The sequence below is a fragment of the Aphelocoma coerulescens genome, chromosome 3 (assembly GCF_041296385.1).
Source record: "Aphelocoma coerulescens isolate FSJ_1873_10779 chromosome 3, UR_Acoe_1.0, whole genome shotgun sequence".
NCBI lineage: Eukaryota > Metazoa > Chordata > Aves > Passeriformes > Corvidae > Aphelocoma > Aphelocoma coerulescens.
The window spans coordinates 81,364,317-81,381,435 of record NC_091016.1 but is presented as its reverse complement, the minus strand read 5'-3'; the positions used below and the strand labels follow the sequence as shown (position 1 = coordinate 81,381,435).

The following is a 17,119-nucleotide window of genomic DNA, read 5'->3' as shown; positions in this document are numbered from 1 at the left end:
CAACTTCTTTCTTACTAACAAGAAAATGGGTAAGAACAAGACAGTAGGTGATGGTGATTTGTGACCAAAACAAATGATGCTGATGCACATAATTATCAGGCAGTGTAATTGTTTACTTGATAGAAAGTGTCCCTTAGAATCCAGTAGATTATCCCAAATGCCATGAAAATAGTGAATGCCACTTCAGTATAATTTGGAATGTTTTAAGAATCATTTGAAACATGACCTTACATCTTATTTGCTGTCTAGGTTTAGAAATGGACTAGTCCACTAAAAATGAAAGACCAGCAGCTGGCATGCCACAAATGTGCAGTTACAACTGCAGGAATCATTTCTTCAGAGGACAAAAAGATCAACATGCATACAACTAGCTTCTTAAATTGTCCATGATCCCTAAAACCAAGAAAATTCGTAATAAATCAAGTGAAACTAACAGAAGTTGTAGACCAGACCATTTGATGATACATCCATGACTATGACTGTGAAATTCCTTAATATAAAAGGTAGTTTTGATGATCTTAATTTGTATTTTATCATTGCTTAACCACAAAACTTATACACAAAAGGTCAACTACTCTACTGATCCTAGAATATTAAGGGAATATCAAACTAAGGAGATGGCGTGATCTCCACCTGCTACCAGAAAAAGACTGGATCACACAGCTCAGGTGTCACATTTACATCCATAGATCCACTTCGTGAAATGTCTGTACCCACAAGCTCTGCAACTCACCCAGCTCACACGGGCATTTATTGCTAAAACATTCCCTCGCTGCCCCTAAACCATAAGGGAAATAAAAGTGGCTTTCCCTAAAGAACAAATAGAATTTAGGACAGAAAACCTATATAAAGCAAACAGGTTACACTATACAGGTTGCATAAGGTTACATCTTTACTTATCTTGACACATGGCACTAATGTTAAATTCAACTCAGCTTGAGGAGAAGGATATTCTGTGTACACTGACTGAAGTGATACCTCATTATCTCATATATTATAGCCTCAGATGATTACTGGAAAAGCCAAGAGTCACATAAATATGCAACAGGAACAAGAACATAAAGCTCAGTTAAATTCACTACAGCCTTGTCAAGAACTTCCTGGACAGCAACAAAGGCCTCTTGCAAAGTGGTCAAGTACAATAAATATGTAATCAATCATTTTGCTGGCAACACAGAAAGCAAAAGTATTAACACACACTTTGTCTACTTTGATCAATGTATAGAACACCCAGTATGCACAACAGTTTCTAGATGATCTTTTATGGTCTCTCAAGTCTCTTGTCTTATTTCAGAGTATCTAGACAATGTATTCGTTTTACAGAAGAGTCTCTCACCTGCCAGTAACAAACTGTAATAGTAACACTCTCTCTTCCTGAGTTAGTTCTTCCACCACTTCCCAGAACCACTAAATGACAAAAAAGTTAGTTTGTATTTTCCATTAAATACTTGTAGTACTTGAAAATATACTGGTAAAACAATAAATGGAATATATGTGAGTTTGCTGATAAATTATGGAAATGTTTGGATCAAATTCATACATAATTAAGTTACTTAATGCAGAAATATAGTATAAAAAAACCTCCACATTTCAGCCAAAATAAGCTTCCACAAACACACACAGATAATGACAACAACAAACCCACATTTTTTTAATTAAAATTAAATAGTCTACATTATTAAAAAACAAACAAACAAATAAATAATTTTACCTGAATAACTTGGTCTCCTCTCTCATAGCCACTGGTGTATTCTGTATTTTTTAACCAGTCATTTACATCAATTTCTGGCATACCAGACAACAAAAGCTCCTTCAGGAGAAGAATATAGATTGTGATTAGTCCTCCTGACTAACCACTGATTTCAAGAGGTTATGCTATATTAAAAAGTAATGTTTTTAAGCAGTAGAAAGCTTACAGTGTTTTTTCAGTTTACTGCAACCTTATGGAACCCACAACTAAATTTTAATACATGAAGATTCTTGAATTTGGGTAACTTCATGTGATCTGTTTAGTTTACATATGCAGTATCAAGAGAGAAAAATTATTGCAAAAGAACCCAAAAGAGAAAACCTCTGAGTCTTGCCATGACTTCAGAGAAAATGTGAGATGTGTTGGTTACAGAAGATCAAACCACCAACAAAGACTTACTGGAATTTGATTCTGTGACTCAGAAAAAGTAAAGGCAATAGACAGCATCTCCTTACTTTCAAAGGACTTCTGTCCTCCTCAAGGAAAATATGCCAAGGCTTAAAGGCCACAACATGCTGATTCCATACTGAAATTACAATTTAAGGCATTTATCACTGCCATGTGAAGTTTCAGGAAGATGATAATTCTAGGTAATTAGAAAAAGCAGGAATACACATAATGAGATCCTCACTGATAGATGGCCAGGAAGCAAAACCAATGTGAAAGCTACAAAATCTTTATTTTGTGGTTATTGAGCTTTACTTCTACATCATTTACACTGCTGATGAAGTATGCTGAACAAAGTGTTTAAAAATACAGAGGCATTTCTGCTTACCAGTTCATATTCATCAAAAAGTTGGATCAAAGATGGTGGAATGAACATATGGAAGCCTTGTAAAAAGGCATTTATCTGAGGCTGAATGGCTCTTGTCATTCTGAGCTCTGTCACAAGCTGGACATACTCAGCCTGCAATGTAGAAAACAATATTAAGATAGACCTCAGCAAAACCACACAGTGCTGGAACAAACTCACACACATAAATGCAGTCCTCAATGCATTACAAATCTCTTCCACTGTAAGGCAGTAAGAGTCCCTTTGCACTTTTCACATGGAAGCAACCCAAAATAAGCTCCTTCTGCTCTTCCACCTTCTTTCCTTAGGCAATTTCAAAACAGATTGTTTGAATTGTTACATAAAGCAGTCAAAAAACAGGGACTCAGACCAAGATAAAGGAAGTAAATAAAACTTAATTTGTCATGCCCACATCTAATACAACCACCATTAAGCTCAGCTAAGGGCATAAACACATCAGTGTTTGTAAGCAAAAATACTCTATTTTAAGCAAACTAACATTACTCAGGAAAAAGGGTTAACTTCTGAAGGAATATTTGTGAGCCAAAAAGCTTCTTGCTTTCCCCCCCATCTCTGGAAGTCTAACAGAGTACATAACAAAGCTTGCAGAAGTAATCAGTCTTAATAAGAATTTCAATTTTTTTAAAAAAAGTCTGGAAAAAATCTCCTTAGTTTTTAAAAAATAAAAACACAAGAAAACAATTTCTGCCATAGCCAGGGAATAGACTATATCATGCTTTAGAGATCTGGGAGCTCTGTTCCCTTTAAGAGATGCCAGCCAGAAAAGGAATCCACTAGAACTTTGCTTTTGTTGAGAACACAAAAACCTACGAGATGTTAATGGAAGAAGGCTTTTAGAAACAAGTGCCTTTTAGAAGGGAAAAGTGTCTAGAATAAAACTCTATAAACATGTCTCATCTTCCCTGACAAAATTACACAAAATTAGTAAAGTTTCTTTACTCAAGAAAATAGTTTTCTACTTGAAAACAAAATCTATTCCTAGATTATTTAAGGTACTCAGTTTAAAGAAATGCTTTGACTTTGTAATCATGACTTTTAATAAGAAAATCATGAAATGTATCTCCCAATTAAACCATCTCAACTATCAGCTTCCTCCAAGAAAATAATCTTACAAAAATACTACTTTGATTTTTAATTTTAGAAAACTTCAACCTATACTTTTAGGCTCTGAACCTGCACAAAAGCAACCCAGCATTTTTTCTTTCCTTCCTTTCAGAAAAACAGAATGAAGTACGAAACATTTCAAAACAGAAGAATATTTTTCAAAGGCGGCTCCTTACATTCACAGATGTACAGAGGGGTTGTCATCTGCTTTGCAGTTGAAATATACTTTTATATGCATCATCACCATTTTATTAGACTGAGAGAACAATTAATTTGTGAAGTGCTCTGAAGAAGAGGAACATGACCTAATAATACCTTCAACTGCAGTACTGCCCCCAAAAATCTACTTTCAACCTAGTAATCTCCCCAGGCTGCTTCTACTATCAGTGGAGCTGAAGACACCTCCCTTCTCTAAGGACTGAGGGGGAGCCAAAGGAGATTAACTGCACTAGACAAAAGTCAGTCTCTGTGAATACAGAAGGAATCAGAAATTTTTGCAGTATCAGGATACAAAATAATGTTAACACTGGTTGTCTGCAATGATCAGAAATGCATATTTTACATCTCTTAAACTGCTCTTATGTAAATTCGGCTACCCAAAAAAAGAGGGTAGTAGAAAGAAAAATTCACAACCTTATTTCAAAAAATCTATTTTAAAAAACAATTACTTATTTTTTGCATGACAAAAATACCACATCGAACACTTTAATTATGAGAAAAAGCAGTTGCTGTACTTTAGGTGTAACAAGAAATATTTAAAACAGCCTGGAACAGCCGAGCATCCTGGCTATCAGCACTGGCACATGATGAAAGACCTGTAGCGCAGAATTTACATAATACAAGTCAGTAAACAACCTGGTCAATTTGTTTTGCTTTCTGTGCACTTCATTTGCATTTTATTCCCCTCTGAAGCCTTAGGAGCACATCACAAAACAGAAATAGCTACATCATTTCAGATCTACACATGCATTCCTACATAGCACAAAACGTTATGATCCAGTCTTCTTTAAGGAAGGGAGATTTGATTGAAGACACATGAGATGGGCATCATAAACATAATTACAAAGTCTAGTTTGGGTGAGGGGTTGTTCTGCATTTTCCTTTGAGGTAAATAAAGCAGAGATCATGCTTCCTCGATTTCACAATCCCATATACTGTGAGACAAGGATCTGTGGTTATGACAATTCTCAGATTCAAAGAGCAGCTCCATTTTAAAGCCGCCTGGAAAAAAAAAACCCTAATATTTTACTGCCAAACAGAATGGCCAGCTCACAGACAGGTTCTGGGAGGACAGAGAAAGCCATAGGATTGTGGAGATCTGCACCATTTTTTAATATAATATACAGTCAAACTTTGACTAGCCCTAATTTTATTTTTTTCCTAAAAAGTAGAAAGCTGCAAAATGATACACAGCAAAGAACAAAGATAAATTCAGGACAAAGGCTGAGTTTTCCCTTTGAAGTCCCTCCATTACCATGACAAAAGGCAGTTGAACCACAGCTGTAACTGTATTTCAGCTGGTCGACATGGACACAGCAATTGCAAGACATGAATATTTGCATCATCGAGTTGTCCCACAACCATTTACCTATCATACAGTTGATGTAAAAAAAGAAAATCACCCCATTCAAAGAGAATAACATTTTACAAATAGCTCTTACTACTGGTGCATTTACTCTGTTTCAGTTTTCAATGAGAGAAAGGGACTGTGGTGGTTTCTGTGCAGGGAGGGGCAAGCATGTGTTCTATTTTGGTTTTGGCATGGGGGATTTCTTGTGTATGTCTTTGTTGTTTAGGTTTTTTAAGGGATAAAAATTCATTCATAATTTAATTTTAACAGGTAATCTGCTAGTGTGCATACACAGCAAATTCTTTTAGAAGCTGAATTTTCTTCTCCCAGAGGTGTAACAAATAGTCAGTTTTAAACAGTGATCTATTATTCCTTGGGTTAAGGCAGAAAAAAAAAATGTATCACTTTCAGGAAAAAAAATATTTTTTTTATAAAGTAACATAGACACATTCCTATTTAAACTGATAAAACAGCTAAGCTAAAACATACTGCAAAACTATGTCGCATTACAGGAACTGGGAAAAATCCCCAAAAACCACTAAAATACACATCTACAATTTTCAACAACTTGGCCACTGTCAACAACTTTGCCAGTGAACAAAACAGTGCCATACTACAGATGTTTTTTGACTTCACATTTTACAACTTCAAATTCAAAACATCCACTAATATTAACAGCTTCAAAGCTACCACCAGAGTCACCTGTTTCTTACCACCTTTCAAATTAAAGCTACACGAACTCTCCTCCCCTCCTGCCATGCTGAGGAAGGCTTGATGAGATAGAATGAAGGCATCTCCTCTACACATTTTCAACCATCCTTTTTATAATGTGCCCCAGCTCTGAAGTTAACAGAGCAAATTAAGCTACTAATGAGTAGTACCCTCATGTGGACAAACTTCTAATTTTATGCTAATTTATAAGAGGTATTAAATAGTTCTCATGAAACTAAAATTTAAGTTAAATAGGTCTTTTTTTATATACTGGGAAGCTAATACTGACCAGATAGAACAGTCAACATCCTTGCTTTCTCCAACAGGTAATAGGGAAACTAAACATCCACTACCTTCACAATTAGACTTGTTTTACCATCTGTATTCTTTCACAAATGAAAGAAAATTCACAAATTATTGCAGGAATCAGTGCAGAATCAGACTAACAATACGTATTCCTGCTATTGGAATGACACTCTGCCTTAATGAAAATGAGGATTAAGGCTTCAGGAATCCAGTGCCAATTGCTCCAACACAAACCGCAAAGTCCTTGCAGCAAAGGCTGACACCAAGCGGCCGTTCCCCAGTGCAGCAGCTGCCGACACCGCTGCTGAAGCCAAACGCTCACTGAGGACAGAGAACGGGCTCGGCCAGCCCAACACAAATGAAAATCAAAACACAAAGCAAACATCAGGACCAAAAGTCAATGCTACAAAAAACTGCACGTCTACCCGTGACACTCCTGCAGTTACTCAAACCTGTTTAGTCAGTAACTGCAGGATTCAATCAGACTTGAGTTTACCCTAATTTCTAGACCATTTTCAAAATCTGGCTGTGTTTTCCCAAATTTCTTTTTTTGAACTAATGCAAAGAAATCGAGGCCTTTTCAACCTGTTACTATTAAAGTAAATTTAAAAGGTAGGTTATTTCCATAAACACCAACTGACTAGCAAATGGCTGAAAAAGTTTCCTGCAGACTTTTACTCAGTCCATTATCTGCATGTTAATTAGAGCAAACCAGTGCTTATAGATTGGCCTAGCAAGCAGCACACTTGGCAACATTACCTATAATTCTATGTATAGCAATTGCTACTGTTCCACTTTCCTGGTATATATACCCAAGACACAACTTTAGGAATATTTGTAACTTTTAAAATAAATCCTTCATTTGAACTTGATTCTATTTCCCTTCCACAGTTCTGTCAGAAAGAACCTCAAGCCTGAATAGTTTTAAAGATTTTAAGTACTACTATTTCTACAACATGCAAAGCTAGAAAAGGGAAAGAGTGCTGGCAACTGTAATTTTTTTGTATTTTCTTCAAAACAGGTATACCATTTATTCTTCCAGTTATTCAGAAAGTCAGTCTAGTGGCTTTTCCTATACTACCATCTTCTGAAGAAACCTGTATACTCACCTTGTTTTCCTGTGTAACAAGTATACTTGCACCCCCTGGCTTCAGTGGCACTTCTTCCATTGCTCCAAACACATCGGTCTCAACAGAGAAGGTCAGCTCTAAACCCAGATCACTGATGTCATTATCTAAAATCCACTGCAAGTTCTTTGCATACTCTGGATCAATAGATGCTACATCCTGATAATTTACAGGTATGCCTAGGAAAAAAAAACCAAACAAAGAGACAAAACTGCTCAAATAAATAGGATAAAGCAAAAAGGGTTCTAACTTAATACGTGGTAGAAGACTGCCCTCTAGAGAGAAACCAGAATAATGCAGTCACAGGAAAAGGGGAAAAATGGATGCACTGTTACTAACTACAGCAGAACTGCACTCACTCAATTTTTAAAATACTACAGAATCAAGTTTCCTCCCTATGTTTTTCCTCCTAGTGAAGAAGATTACATACCACTCAGGAAAAAACCACAGTTTTAGTTCACTAATGGATTTCAGTAAAAGCATCTACCCATTCTGAACACAAAACGTTAAATGTTTCCTACAAACTCTTAAAGTTCTCTACCTAACTTTTAGAAACCCAAACACTGTATTTCTCTATAACAGTATCTTTTCTCCCAGAGCATTACTTGCAGGAGGAGACGACCTCCCTGTACCCAGAAAACTCTATTACTCTTCAGTGTTTTCATTTTGAACTGTATTTGACATGAGATCTATTATAGAGTTGAAAACAATTATTATAGGAATTTTGTATTTCAAACTGAACTTGCAAATACTTTAGAAGCATGAAAAGGAGAGCTGCTAGAAGTCTGACTTTTATCCAGGTACAGAAATTGACTAATTACAAATCCCTCCCCAGACATAGCACTCAAGCACATTTGAGTAAATGGGCCCAGACTAAGTGATCCTAGTTTATGCAAAAGAGCTACCCTCTTCACTACCCAAGAAAGCAGACCTCGATTATTTTAACTCTGTCATGTTAGATATTTTAACTCTACCAAGACAGATACAATTATCTGGGAAACAGGGCAGGGGGTGAGGGTAGCAGTAGGTTTAGAGAAAAGCAAGTTATTGGTAAGTACTGTCTTTGCTTCACCGTGCAGTGCCATAGGAGCACCCATTAGTAGAAGCCTTAGCACACTATGGATTGTGGATGCAGTACCCCAGAGTAACACAAAATTCAAAGGTTAGCAGCCACTGCAAAACATCCAACTGTAAAAAAATGTTAAGAGTATTTCCCTGGAAGAGCTGATGGTGTGTACACAAGCTGTAAGGCATTGCTTTTCAAATAAAATCAAGCAACACTCCAGTTTAAGAGAGGGATAGGTAACTTACTAATTAAATACCACTGTCATCTCTCTGAAAACAAAAAATCTAATAGCTGTCTAGTAGTTTCCAGAGGACTTTCACTTTTGCCAACTAGCAAGCATATAGGCATTTGAAATATGAAATGTGGAAATAATGATGTCTCTGAGGGATATAAACAAAATGTGGGGAAAGAAGACTGAAAAGTAGGAATCAGAGACTCCTTTAGAGAAGAAACTTAACTGGAGCGTTATGATAAGAGTACACTCATAGTCAGCATGTTGTGAGACCAAAGCACTAAGCTCAGTCATTTGGTTGACAGATATTTTACCAATAAACACACTCAATCAGGCAGTTATAAAAAAACTTCATCAGATTTATCAGGACAAAATACTACGTATCTTTCTCTTGTATACCCTTAATGCCTCTGTAGTTTGAAAAGGAAGAGAAATCTATCTTAGCATAATTGTGAGAAGCAGGTATTTCTGTGCAACAGAGAACTTAAAAGAGAAAGCTACAGGTAAGCTCTGAGACAAGCTCATTAATTATTCAAGGTTTTAAGGCCTCCAGTTCAAAATACACTGACCCAGAAATTAATTCTCACTTTTGTTTATGCCATTTCAAGGACTACTTTCTATTACAGAGTGGAATGTAAGAGTAGATAGAACAGTTACAAATTCATCCTCTATCTTGCCTTTGTAAGCTGGAAGTTTCCTTTTACAAACAGAAGAGTAATTGGATCCTTAAAGAAATACGATTTCTTAATTTCTGACTGTATTTCTCCCTGTGCTACATCTGGAATAGAGTGCAGCCTTAATAAACATGCAGACCTATGGGACAATGCTTGATTTCAAAGCACACATGCAAAAAAGTCATGCACACTACATATCTAACACCTTACAAAGCACATCAGTTGTGTATTAGTTGGGTTATCACTTAAGTTGATCTTTCCTTGCCTACCAGATATTGTTGCAGAAAGATCTCAATCCACCACAGTGGAAAAAGGTAATACACCCACCTGAGTCTCAAAAAAATGCATGAACATTTGTTCATAAAGGTTTCAGCTTCAAATTAAGGCACTTTCACTTCTTATCTGTTGACTAAAAAGAGGAGTTCCTTTGAAAGAGATTCATGCTGCTCCTCAGATACAGAAGGTCTTAGCACACAACTGGTGGTTGCAGTGCCATCAACAGATGGCTATACTGTCACTGCAGAAAACAAGGATCTCAGTGCAAGGTGAGAAACCAAAGGAATGCAGTCTCAGACTGCAAGAGATTTCATACTCCTTTACTTAAGGCCTGAAAAGTAGCTGAAGGGAATTTCTATGTCTGTAACCAGATAACTTGTATTTGGCATGAACAACAGTTAGCAAAAATAAAACCCACTCAGGAGCATCCACTGCTACGCAACTCTGATTCCTTAAGCAAGAAGATAGGAGATGCACAAAGCTGATGGAGAAGGCCTTGGAAAGGTTTAAATAAATCACAGTGACTGAGGCAGAAAAAGTATCTACTGTGACAAGAGGAGGAGTAATTTTTCCAGTTTTCTGATAAGTAACAAGAAGTTATAAAGAATTGTGAACCTTTTGACCTTAAACAAGCTGAATGTGTATAAACCTCTAGAAAGTTCCAGGATGCCTGTAAAACAGCGTGACAAGACCTTATTAACAGAGACTAATGACTGCTGCTTGGTTTGCAATAGTTATTCTAGCAAAGTGAAAAAAAAGAAAAAAGTAATAGGTCATCTTGTCAATTCAGAAACCAGCAAATCAGCATACCATCACAAGTCAAAACCAGTAAGGAACCCAAAATCATTAGTAGTTATTTCTGAAAAAGGTGACGAGAACAACATTTCATTGCTCTCAAGGTGACACTGAAGAATAGAAAAGTAAGATTTTCTTTTTTGTGAATACATCACAAGGAAATAGCCTGTGAGTGTTATTCTTAACAATGAAAAGCAGTGTGGCCAGCAGGTCAAAGAAGATGATTCTGCCCCTCTACCTCATACTCATGAGACCCCATCTGGAGTACTGCATCCAACTCTGGGGCCCCAACATAAGAAGGACATAAACCTGTTGGAGCAAGTCCAGACAAGGCTACAATGATGATCAAATGGCTGAAGCATCTCTCCTATGAAGACTGAAGGCTGAGACAGTTGTTGTTTCAGCCTGGAGAAGAGAAAGCTCCAGGGAGACCTTCAAGCAGCCTTCCAGTACCAGAAGAAGGTCTACAAAAGAGGTGGAGAGGGACTTCTTACACAGGCAAGTAGTGACAGGACAAGGGGGAAGGGTTTTAATCTGAAAGAGAATAGATTTAAATTAGGTATTAGGAAGAATTTCTTTACTGTCAAGGTGATGAGGCACTGGAACAGGCTGCCCAGAGAAGTTGTGGATGCCGCATCCCTGGAAGTGTTCCAAGACCAAGTTGTACAGGGCTTTGAGCAACCTGGTTTAGAGGAAGGTATTCCTGCCCAAAGTATCTAAAATCCCTTCAAACCCAAATCATTCACCATTCTTCTACTCACTTGAGATGTGAGAGGCCAAGCCTTAAGTCAGCACCAAACTGTGCCATGCAATGATACTTCTACTTTAGAACCACTTTCCTGTGTGAAGATCAACAACTAGGGAAGCCTGATGAAGCACTGCCAACATGGTGCTGCTGCAGACTGGCTGTGCTCCACTGGCTCTTGCCCAGCACAGTCCCTCTCCTGCCACAGAAAGCAGTACTTAGGGGGAGAAGTAAAATACGCTCCTCTGTGAAGAAGATCTTGACAAAGATGACTGAGCCTGCACCTTCAATGAACTGCAACAGTGTTCTCTGAACATTTTCAGGGAAGATAAACAATAAACTTGAAGTTAAGAGTTTATCTGTCCTGGACTCAGCAAACATCACAGGAAGACTGTAGGTAGACAAAATGATTACAGAAAACCATCAACCTATCTTATACTTCCAAAGATTAGAGATGGAACACAAAGGAAATTCTGCATGCAACAGCAAATAAATTTATGTACTTGGAGGAATAACAAGAATGCACATGAAATCACATCTTCTTTCAAGAGAAGTTTTTTCATGACAATGTAGAAGAGAGGCATCTTGTTCAACAATCAAGAGGCACAAAGGTTCTTAAAGAAGAGCAGAGAAGAGCCCTAGATACCACCAGCTAACAGAGGTTCTCCTCTACTAAAAAAGTAACATTTCCATAAAAACATCTGTCCAATCATCTTGAATGCTACAGGAAAAGCATACGAGTTAATTTCTCTCAATTAAGGAGACAGGATGAACCTGCATTAGTTCTGAAACCCTATTTCAGGAAATAAGTAGTATTTGTTGGAGCGGGTAGACAGAGAGGTTTTCAACAGCAGGGCTTCACCTTTTCAAAAACCATTGCACAAGTGAAGAGCTTCAGGTATAATCAAGAATGCCTGACAGATTTTTGCCAGAGTTCATAAACATTCTCAACTTTGTCTTAACTACAGAACAATCATTTCTCAAGAATGACACTACACAGAAGAATACATGAATTTCACAACTGTGATGAAAAGAATTGTTGTGACTCTGATGTACATAAAAAACTACCAAGACATTAATTTCCAAGGCTTTTTCACTTTTACCATACATACAAAAGTAAAAAAGGAAAAGGTTTACTACTCAGACAACTGTTATGACTAATAAACAGGATTTTAATAAAACCATACCAAGAATATGTTTGTAGAATGACCTTGTGAAGTAGATGTTCACCAGCTGCCTGTGATTCAGAGCCAGCCCCAGGATCTGGCCCGCGAAACGGAAGTAGTTCAAATGATCTGGATTTACAGAAGAGTTGCTGTTTGGCTGGAAAGTTGTTCCTATAAAACAAAAATATTATCATGCTCCATTACATTTTTTTTAAATTAAGTTCTTATTTATCAAACACACTAAGCATCTGAAAACACTGCAAGAGTTTTTTTCTTGGGGTTTTGGAAGTCTGTTTAGGGTTTTTTGTTTACACAAAAAAGATGTCAGAAAGCAATGTCTTAGAATGTAATGACATCTTATTACAATGATACTGCTTAGCCACTCTCCAAGGCATTGTTCTGAAATAATTATCATCAACAAAAGGCTAATTATCGACTGCTTAATTTGGTCCTCCATCTTACTATATTGCTATATACACGTTTTATTCACTCTAACAGGCTTTGCTTCTATCAACTTGTGAACACGCTCAAAGGAAGGATGAGAATGTATCTACTTCCTTTCATCTGTCTCCAGCCAGATGCAGGCAGGAGACAGTCCAGTCCTGGTCTCCTTGGAGAAGACTACTTCAAACAGGCACACCTGAACCTCTCCTTTTAACTGTCATGAAATAATCTGTGCCTGTACTGTTGACCCTTGCCACTTCCAAGACTTTGTAAGGTAGAAAACAAAACATTTATCACTCATGATGATGTGAAATCTTTTATTTATAAAGACTTGCTTTATATGAAGAACCCAAAAGACAAAAAGCCAAATACAAAGGAGGCCTGCGGAGATCAACATCCAGGTTTACAATAAAAATGAGCTGATTGAATTTATGGATTTCTAAAAGGAGATGAAGGAATACCTCCATATTTCCCTTGCAGATGTGGAAGAAAGGAAAGCACTTTATATATTCCTCTCAGTGTTATGTCCTTCGACTACCAGGCAGAAACAGCATGGCCTCATTAAAACCAACAACTTGCTCTCCTCTTACAGAAGAGAAGGAAACTTCAAAGCAAGAGAAATATTTCACCTATTGCTATAAAAGTGTACAATGAATAGATGATTTCTCTATATATGAGATCAATTCTGTCAGTCCTGCTTTTCAAAAGTAACAATCTTACATTCTGAACCCAGTTAAGTGACCTTTGTTTTTTGGATTACAAAAATGCTTTTATAAAAAATGACACCCTAAATTTAGGGAAAAAAAAAAAAAAAGGCAAAGACATACCATCAGCTGACTGGGTAAATAAGGCATAATCTGGGTTAACTATTTCACTGGATAAGATATCAAACCATTCACGCACCACACCCTGTCCCTGCATGTCAAAAGAATAAAACATATTAGTACACAAAACTTTCACTGCATAGTTATGCTGAGTAACCACATATTTCTTTTAAAGGAATTTTAAAGTAGGGTTTAGTTCAAAACCACACTTGTGAATGAGAATTATTATTTCCACATGAAAACGCTATAAAAGAAAACCATGCAGTTTTACCCACCATGCCTTCTTCTCCATGAAACCTCACAGCAATCCCCTGCTTTAGTTTTGCACAGTTTGCTTTAGACACAACTTCACAGCTACTCCTAAAAATAGAATCTAAATAGAAAATACCAATTAATTTTTTCATCTTCATTCATTATCTTTCAAAGATACACTAATATCATTTGGAACACAATACCTCTGTGTACCAGAAGTATGTCATTTTCATTGACAGGCCTGTGCACCATGTCTGAATCTGGCTGCCCGGCATGCAGATGTTCATAGAACCATTCACAGCGATCTTTAAATGGCTACAAAACAAGGTGCAAACCATATTATACACATGCATTCCCCTGAATAATTCCTCTCCCATAAGCAAATGGTTATGCATAGTTCTCAGTTAATTTTTGACATGTGCAGAGTTACCCCAATATGCTATACAGTATTTTGGCAAGAGGAAAGGACTAGACATGCCTTTGAGTGCTTGCTGAAGTTGGGTCTGCAGAAAGACTGGACCACCAGCTATCCAGAAATAGCTATCAAAGCTTTCCATAGAAGAGAAAACCAGCACAAAACTTCTTATAGTTCGGGGGGGCATGAAGGAACTTGGATAAGAAATAAGTCACTGACTTCTGTAAAACTACTACTGATAATCAACCACAGCTGAGCACAGAAACACAAGTGATATGAACCAGCCCTAGCTGTAGTTACGTTCACTGGCAATATACAACACCCCAAAGGAACCAGAAAACTTACAAAGCAATTCCTAGGTGAGAAGGTTCTGACTTGTTTGAGTCAGTGTTTATATTGATATTTTGCAGCTCTTTTGAGACAGATATGACACAAGTATGGCCTTTCTCATCCCCTGCAATTCACAGCACGTACATGAGTTGATCTAACAAACAGGGTATCATTTCTTGGGGGTCTCCTCATTACTCATAAGTAATGAGTTTCAAAAACACCTGTGGGAACCCAGAGTGCAGAGAATACTTCTCTGCCTGTTTTGAAGGGTTTTACCCCCCTGAACAACACTGGTTTTGACCTCCGTCCCTGGAAAAAACTGCCTATTCTTAGAAAAGAATTAGAAACTACACCGGTATAAATTAGGTGATAGACTACTATGTAAGATTGTCACAGGGCGAAAAACTTAGAGGTTTTGGGTTTGTTAATGTATTAAATAGATAAAAGCAAAAACCATCAAAATGGAGGATTGTTGTTGTTCTCCAAACCTTCTTCTTCTACTACTCCATATTCTGCAGTAAAAGTAGTTTGGGATGATTGGACAAAAAATTCCACGTGTTACTAAATAATTGGTAGAAAAGTAAAAATAATGTACGTTTTTAGTAACCACTGGTTGATTTACCTTTAAAAAGGCCATTTAATCTCGATAATTTGGCTTTCTCCTGAATTCTCTGCTTTGTGCTATGTCTGGGTCACACTAGTGACTCTGTTTCTCTGGTAAGACTTAATAAACAACTATCTAGAAGCAGTGAAGGCTGAGAGTCCCCATTTGTCTCTGGAACTCCTGGCAAGGACTTTAAAAGATCTCTCCCATCATGAGAGATTTGATTACGGCACGATCAGTGTCAAGTGGTGCCCCATGTGAGGACATTTCAACAAAAATGACATCATTTCAGCAAAAGAATGAATAAACAATACACCTACACCATGTCCCAAAAATGAAACTGGATTAATAAAAACAATTTATCTTTAAAAGCACTGTGTGGTTTACAACTAAGGAAATAAAGCTTTAGGAACAGACAACAAGACAACATAATGTTTTACTAAAGGAGCTGCCACTAACTATGACCAAATCAAGTAATAGTGATGTATTTATTCTCTGGTTCATCTCAAAATATAAGTCATTTAGGGGAAAAGTACAGCATTTTAAAGCTCAGTCCATTAGATGTGCATATATAGATTTAAAAATATAAATTTCACTCTTTAACTGAAAGTTGGACTTGTAAGACATCAAACACTGGTTATCTCAGATGGACTCACCCATGTATTTTAAAGAATTATTATACAGAAATTTGGCTGCCATGTCTTTTTAATGTGATCTTTCAACATCACAGATTCAGAAGCACTAGAGGCCATGTTTAGTTCTTACATCCTCCCCAAATGGATTTTCTTTAAATACTATTTTTAAACAAAACATCCTTTGTATTCACAGAAGTTTTAACTAAGCACCTCCTGACATTTACCTGAGCTTTTATGATATGCATAAATCTGGACATTAGTTCAGGACACTCCAGAAGAAAATGAAAGTGATCAAAAATTATTTTGGGATTTCTGAAAGAGAAATAGGTTAGAAGCCTGTTAGAGATTTAATAATAACGCTTCATGATGCAAAAAGTCTACCTAAAGAACAATGCAATTAACCATATAGAGAAGTTTCAACAGATTCTTCTATTTTATAATTTCTTCCTAACTCTTGTTTCCAAACAACTTATACTACCTCATCTGTTAACCATGGGAGGATTAGAAGCAGCTCCTCACACAGAAGTAAAGTTATAAACCTGACAGTCCCAGAAAAACTCTGGAAACAGCCAACTGTACAGAGATGGTTTAGACTCCTTTAAGTTGTCACACATTTGAGGAAGAATGGAAGTTTTCATCTGCGTTAAAAGAGAAGGCCTTACTTGAAACAAATATAAGGAAAGAATCCATTCAACAAATTACTCTGTTTCTCTGTGAAATAGATTTTGTTCACGAATCTTACAAATAGATCACTTAAATATGTAGAAGAGCTCATTTAAGTCTGAGCTCTGAATCATTAATCTACACCCCCTTGAGTTCAGCAAGACCATTAAATTGCATATTGTTCATATATCACAGCAACAATCTAAAAATACAACTCAGTAAGAAGAAAAAAATGAATTATTGCTGGGGAGGAACAGAGGGGTGGATTACAATGTCCATATTTGTTGAAGCTTACCGGTTAACAAAACACTTAAGGACATCATCATGTTTACAAACAAATTCTATAAAACGAGGTGACGTCATCCTGTTCAAAAATCATAAGATGTTTTTGATTAGTGCAATCAAAAAATTGAATTACATAAATTGTTACTTTTTTTTAATAAAGTATTACACAAATAGAAACTGATGTTTAACTAGTCATCATGAAACTAAATATTCAACAGCATTAAGATCTCAAACTAATAGAAAAGACAAAAATATCAATAACCAGTCATATTCCAGAACATCCACAGAGAACTATGCCCCAGACAAATATTAGGCCAACTTGAAAGCTTTT

The 17,119-nt window shown here is 36.7% G+C and overlaps 1 protein-coding gene across 5 annotated transcripts in view; it reads right to left on the bottom strand.

Annotated features, from left to right (window-relative positions):
- HACE1 (HECT domain and ankyrin repeat containing E3 ubiquitin protein ligase 1) overlaps positions 1 to 17,119 on the bottom strand; it is a 50,488-nt gene that overhangs the window by 5,614 nt on the left and 27,755 nt on the right. For 4 of the 5 annotated variants that reach the window (XM_069011069.1, XM_069011071.1, XM_069011074.1 and 1 more), the window contains 10 exons: positions 16,799 to 16,867; positions 16,065 to 16,152; positions 14,060 to 14,171; positions 13,880 to 13,977; positions 13,608 to 13,695; positions 12,358 to 12,507; positions 7,365 to 7,561; positions 2,526 to 2,657; positions 1,712 to 1,810; positions 1,337 to 1,407 (listed from right to left, as the gene is read on the bottom strand). In XM_069011069.1, coding sequence (XP_068867170.1) covers positions 1,337 to 1,407; positions 1,712 to 1,810; positions 2,526 to 2,657; positions 7,365 to 7,561; positions 12,358 to 12,507; positions 13,608 to 13,695; positions 13,880 to 13,977; positions 14,060 to 14,171; positions 16,065 to 16,152; positions 16,799 to 16,867 — 1,104 coding nt within the window. The remainder of the gene's footprint in view (positions 1 to 1,336; positions 1,408 to 1,711; positions 1,811 to 2,525; positions 2,658 to 7,364; positions 7,562 to 12,357; positions 12,508 to 13,607; positions 13,696 to 13,879; positions 13,978 to 14,059; positions 14,172 to 16,064; positions 16,153 to 16,798; positions 16,868 to 17,119) is intronic. The other variant, XM_069011072.1, reaches the window with a different exon arrangement.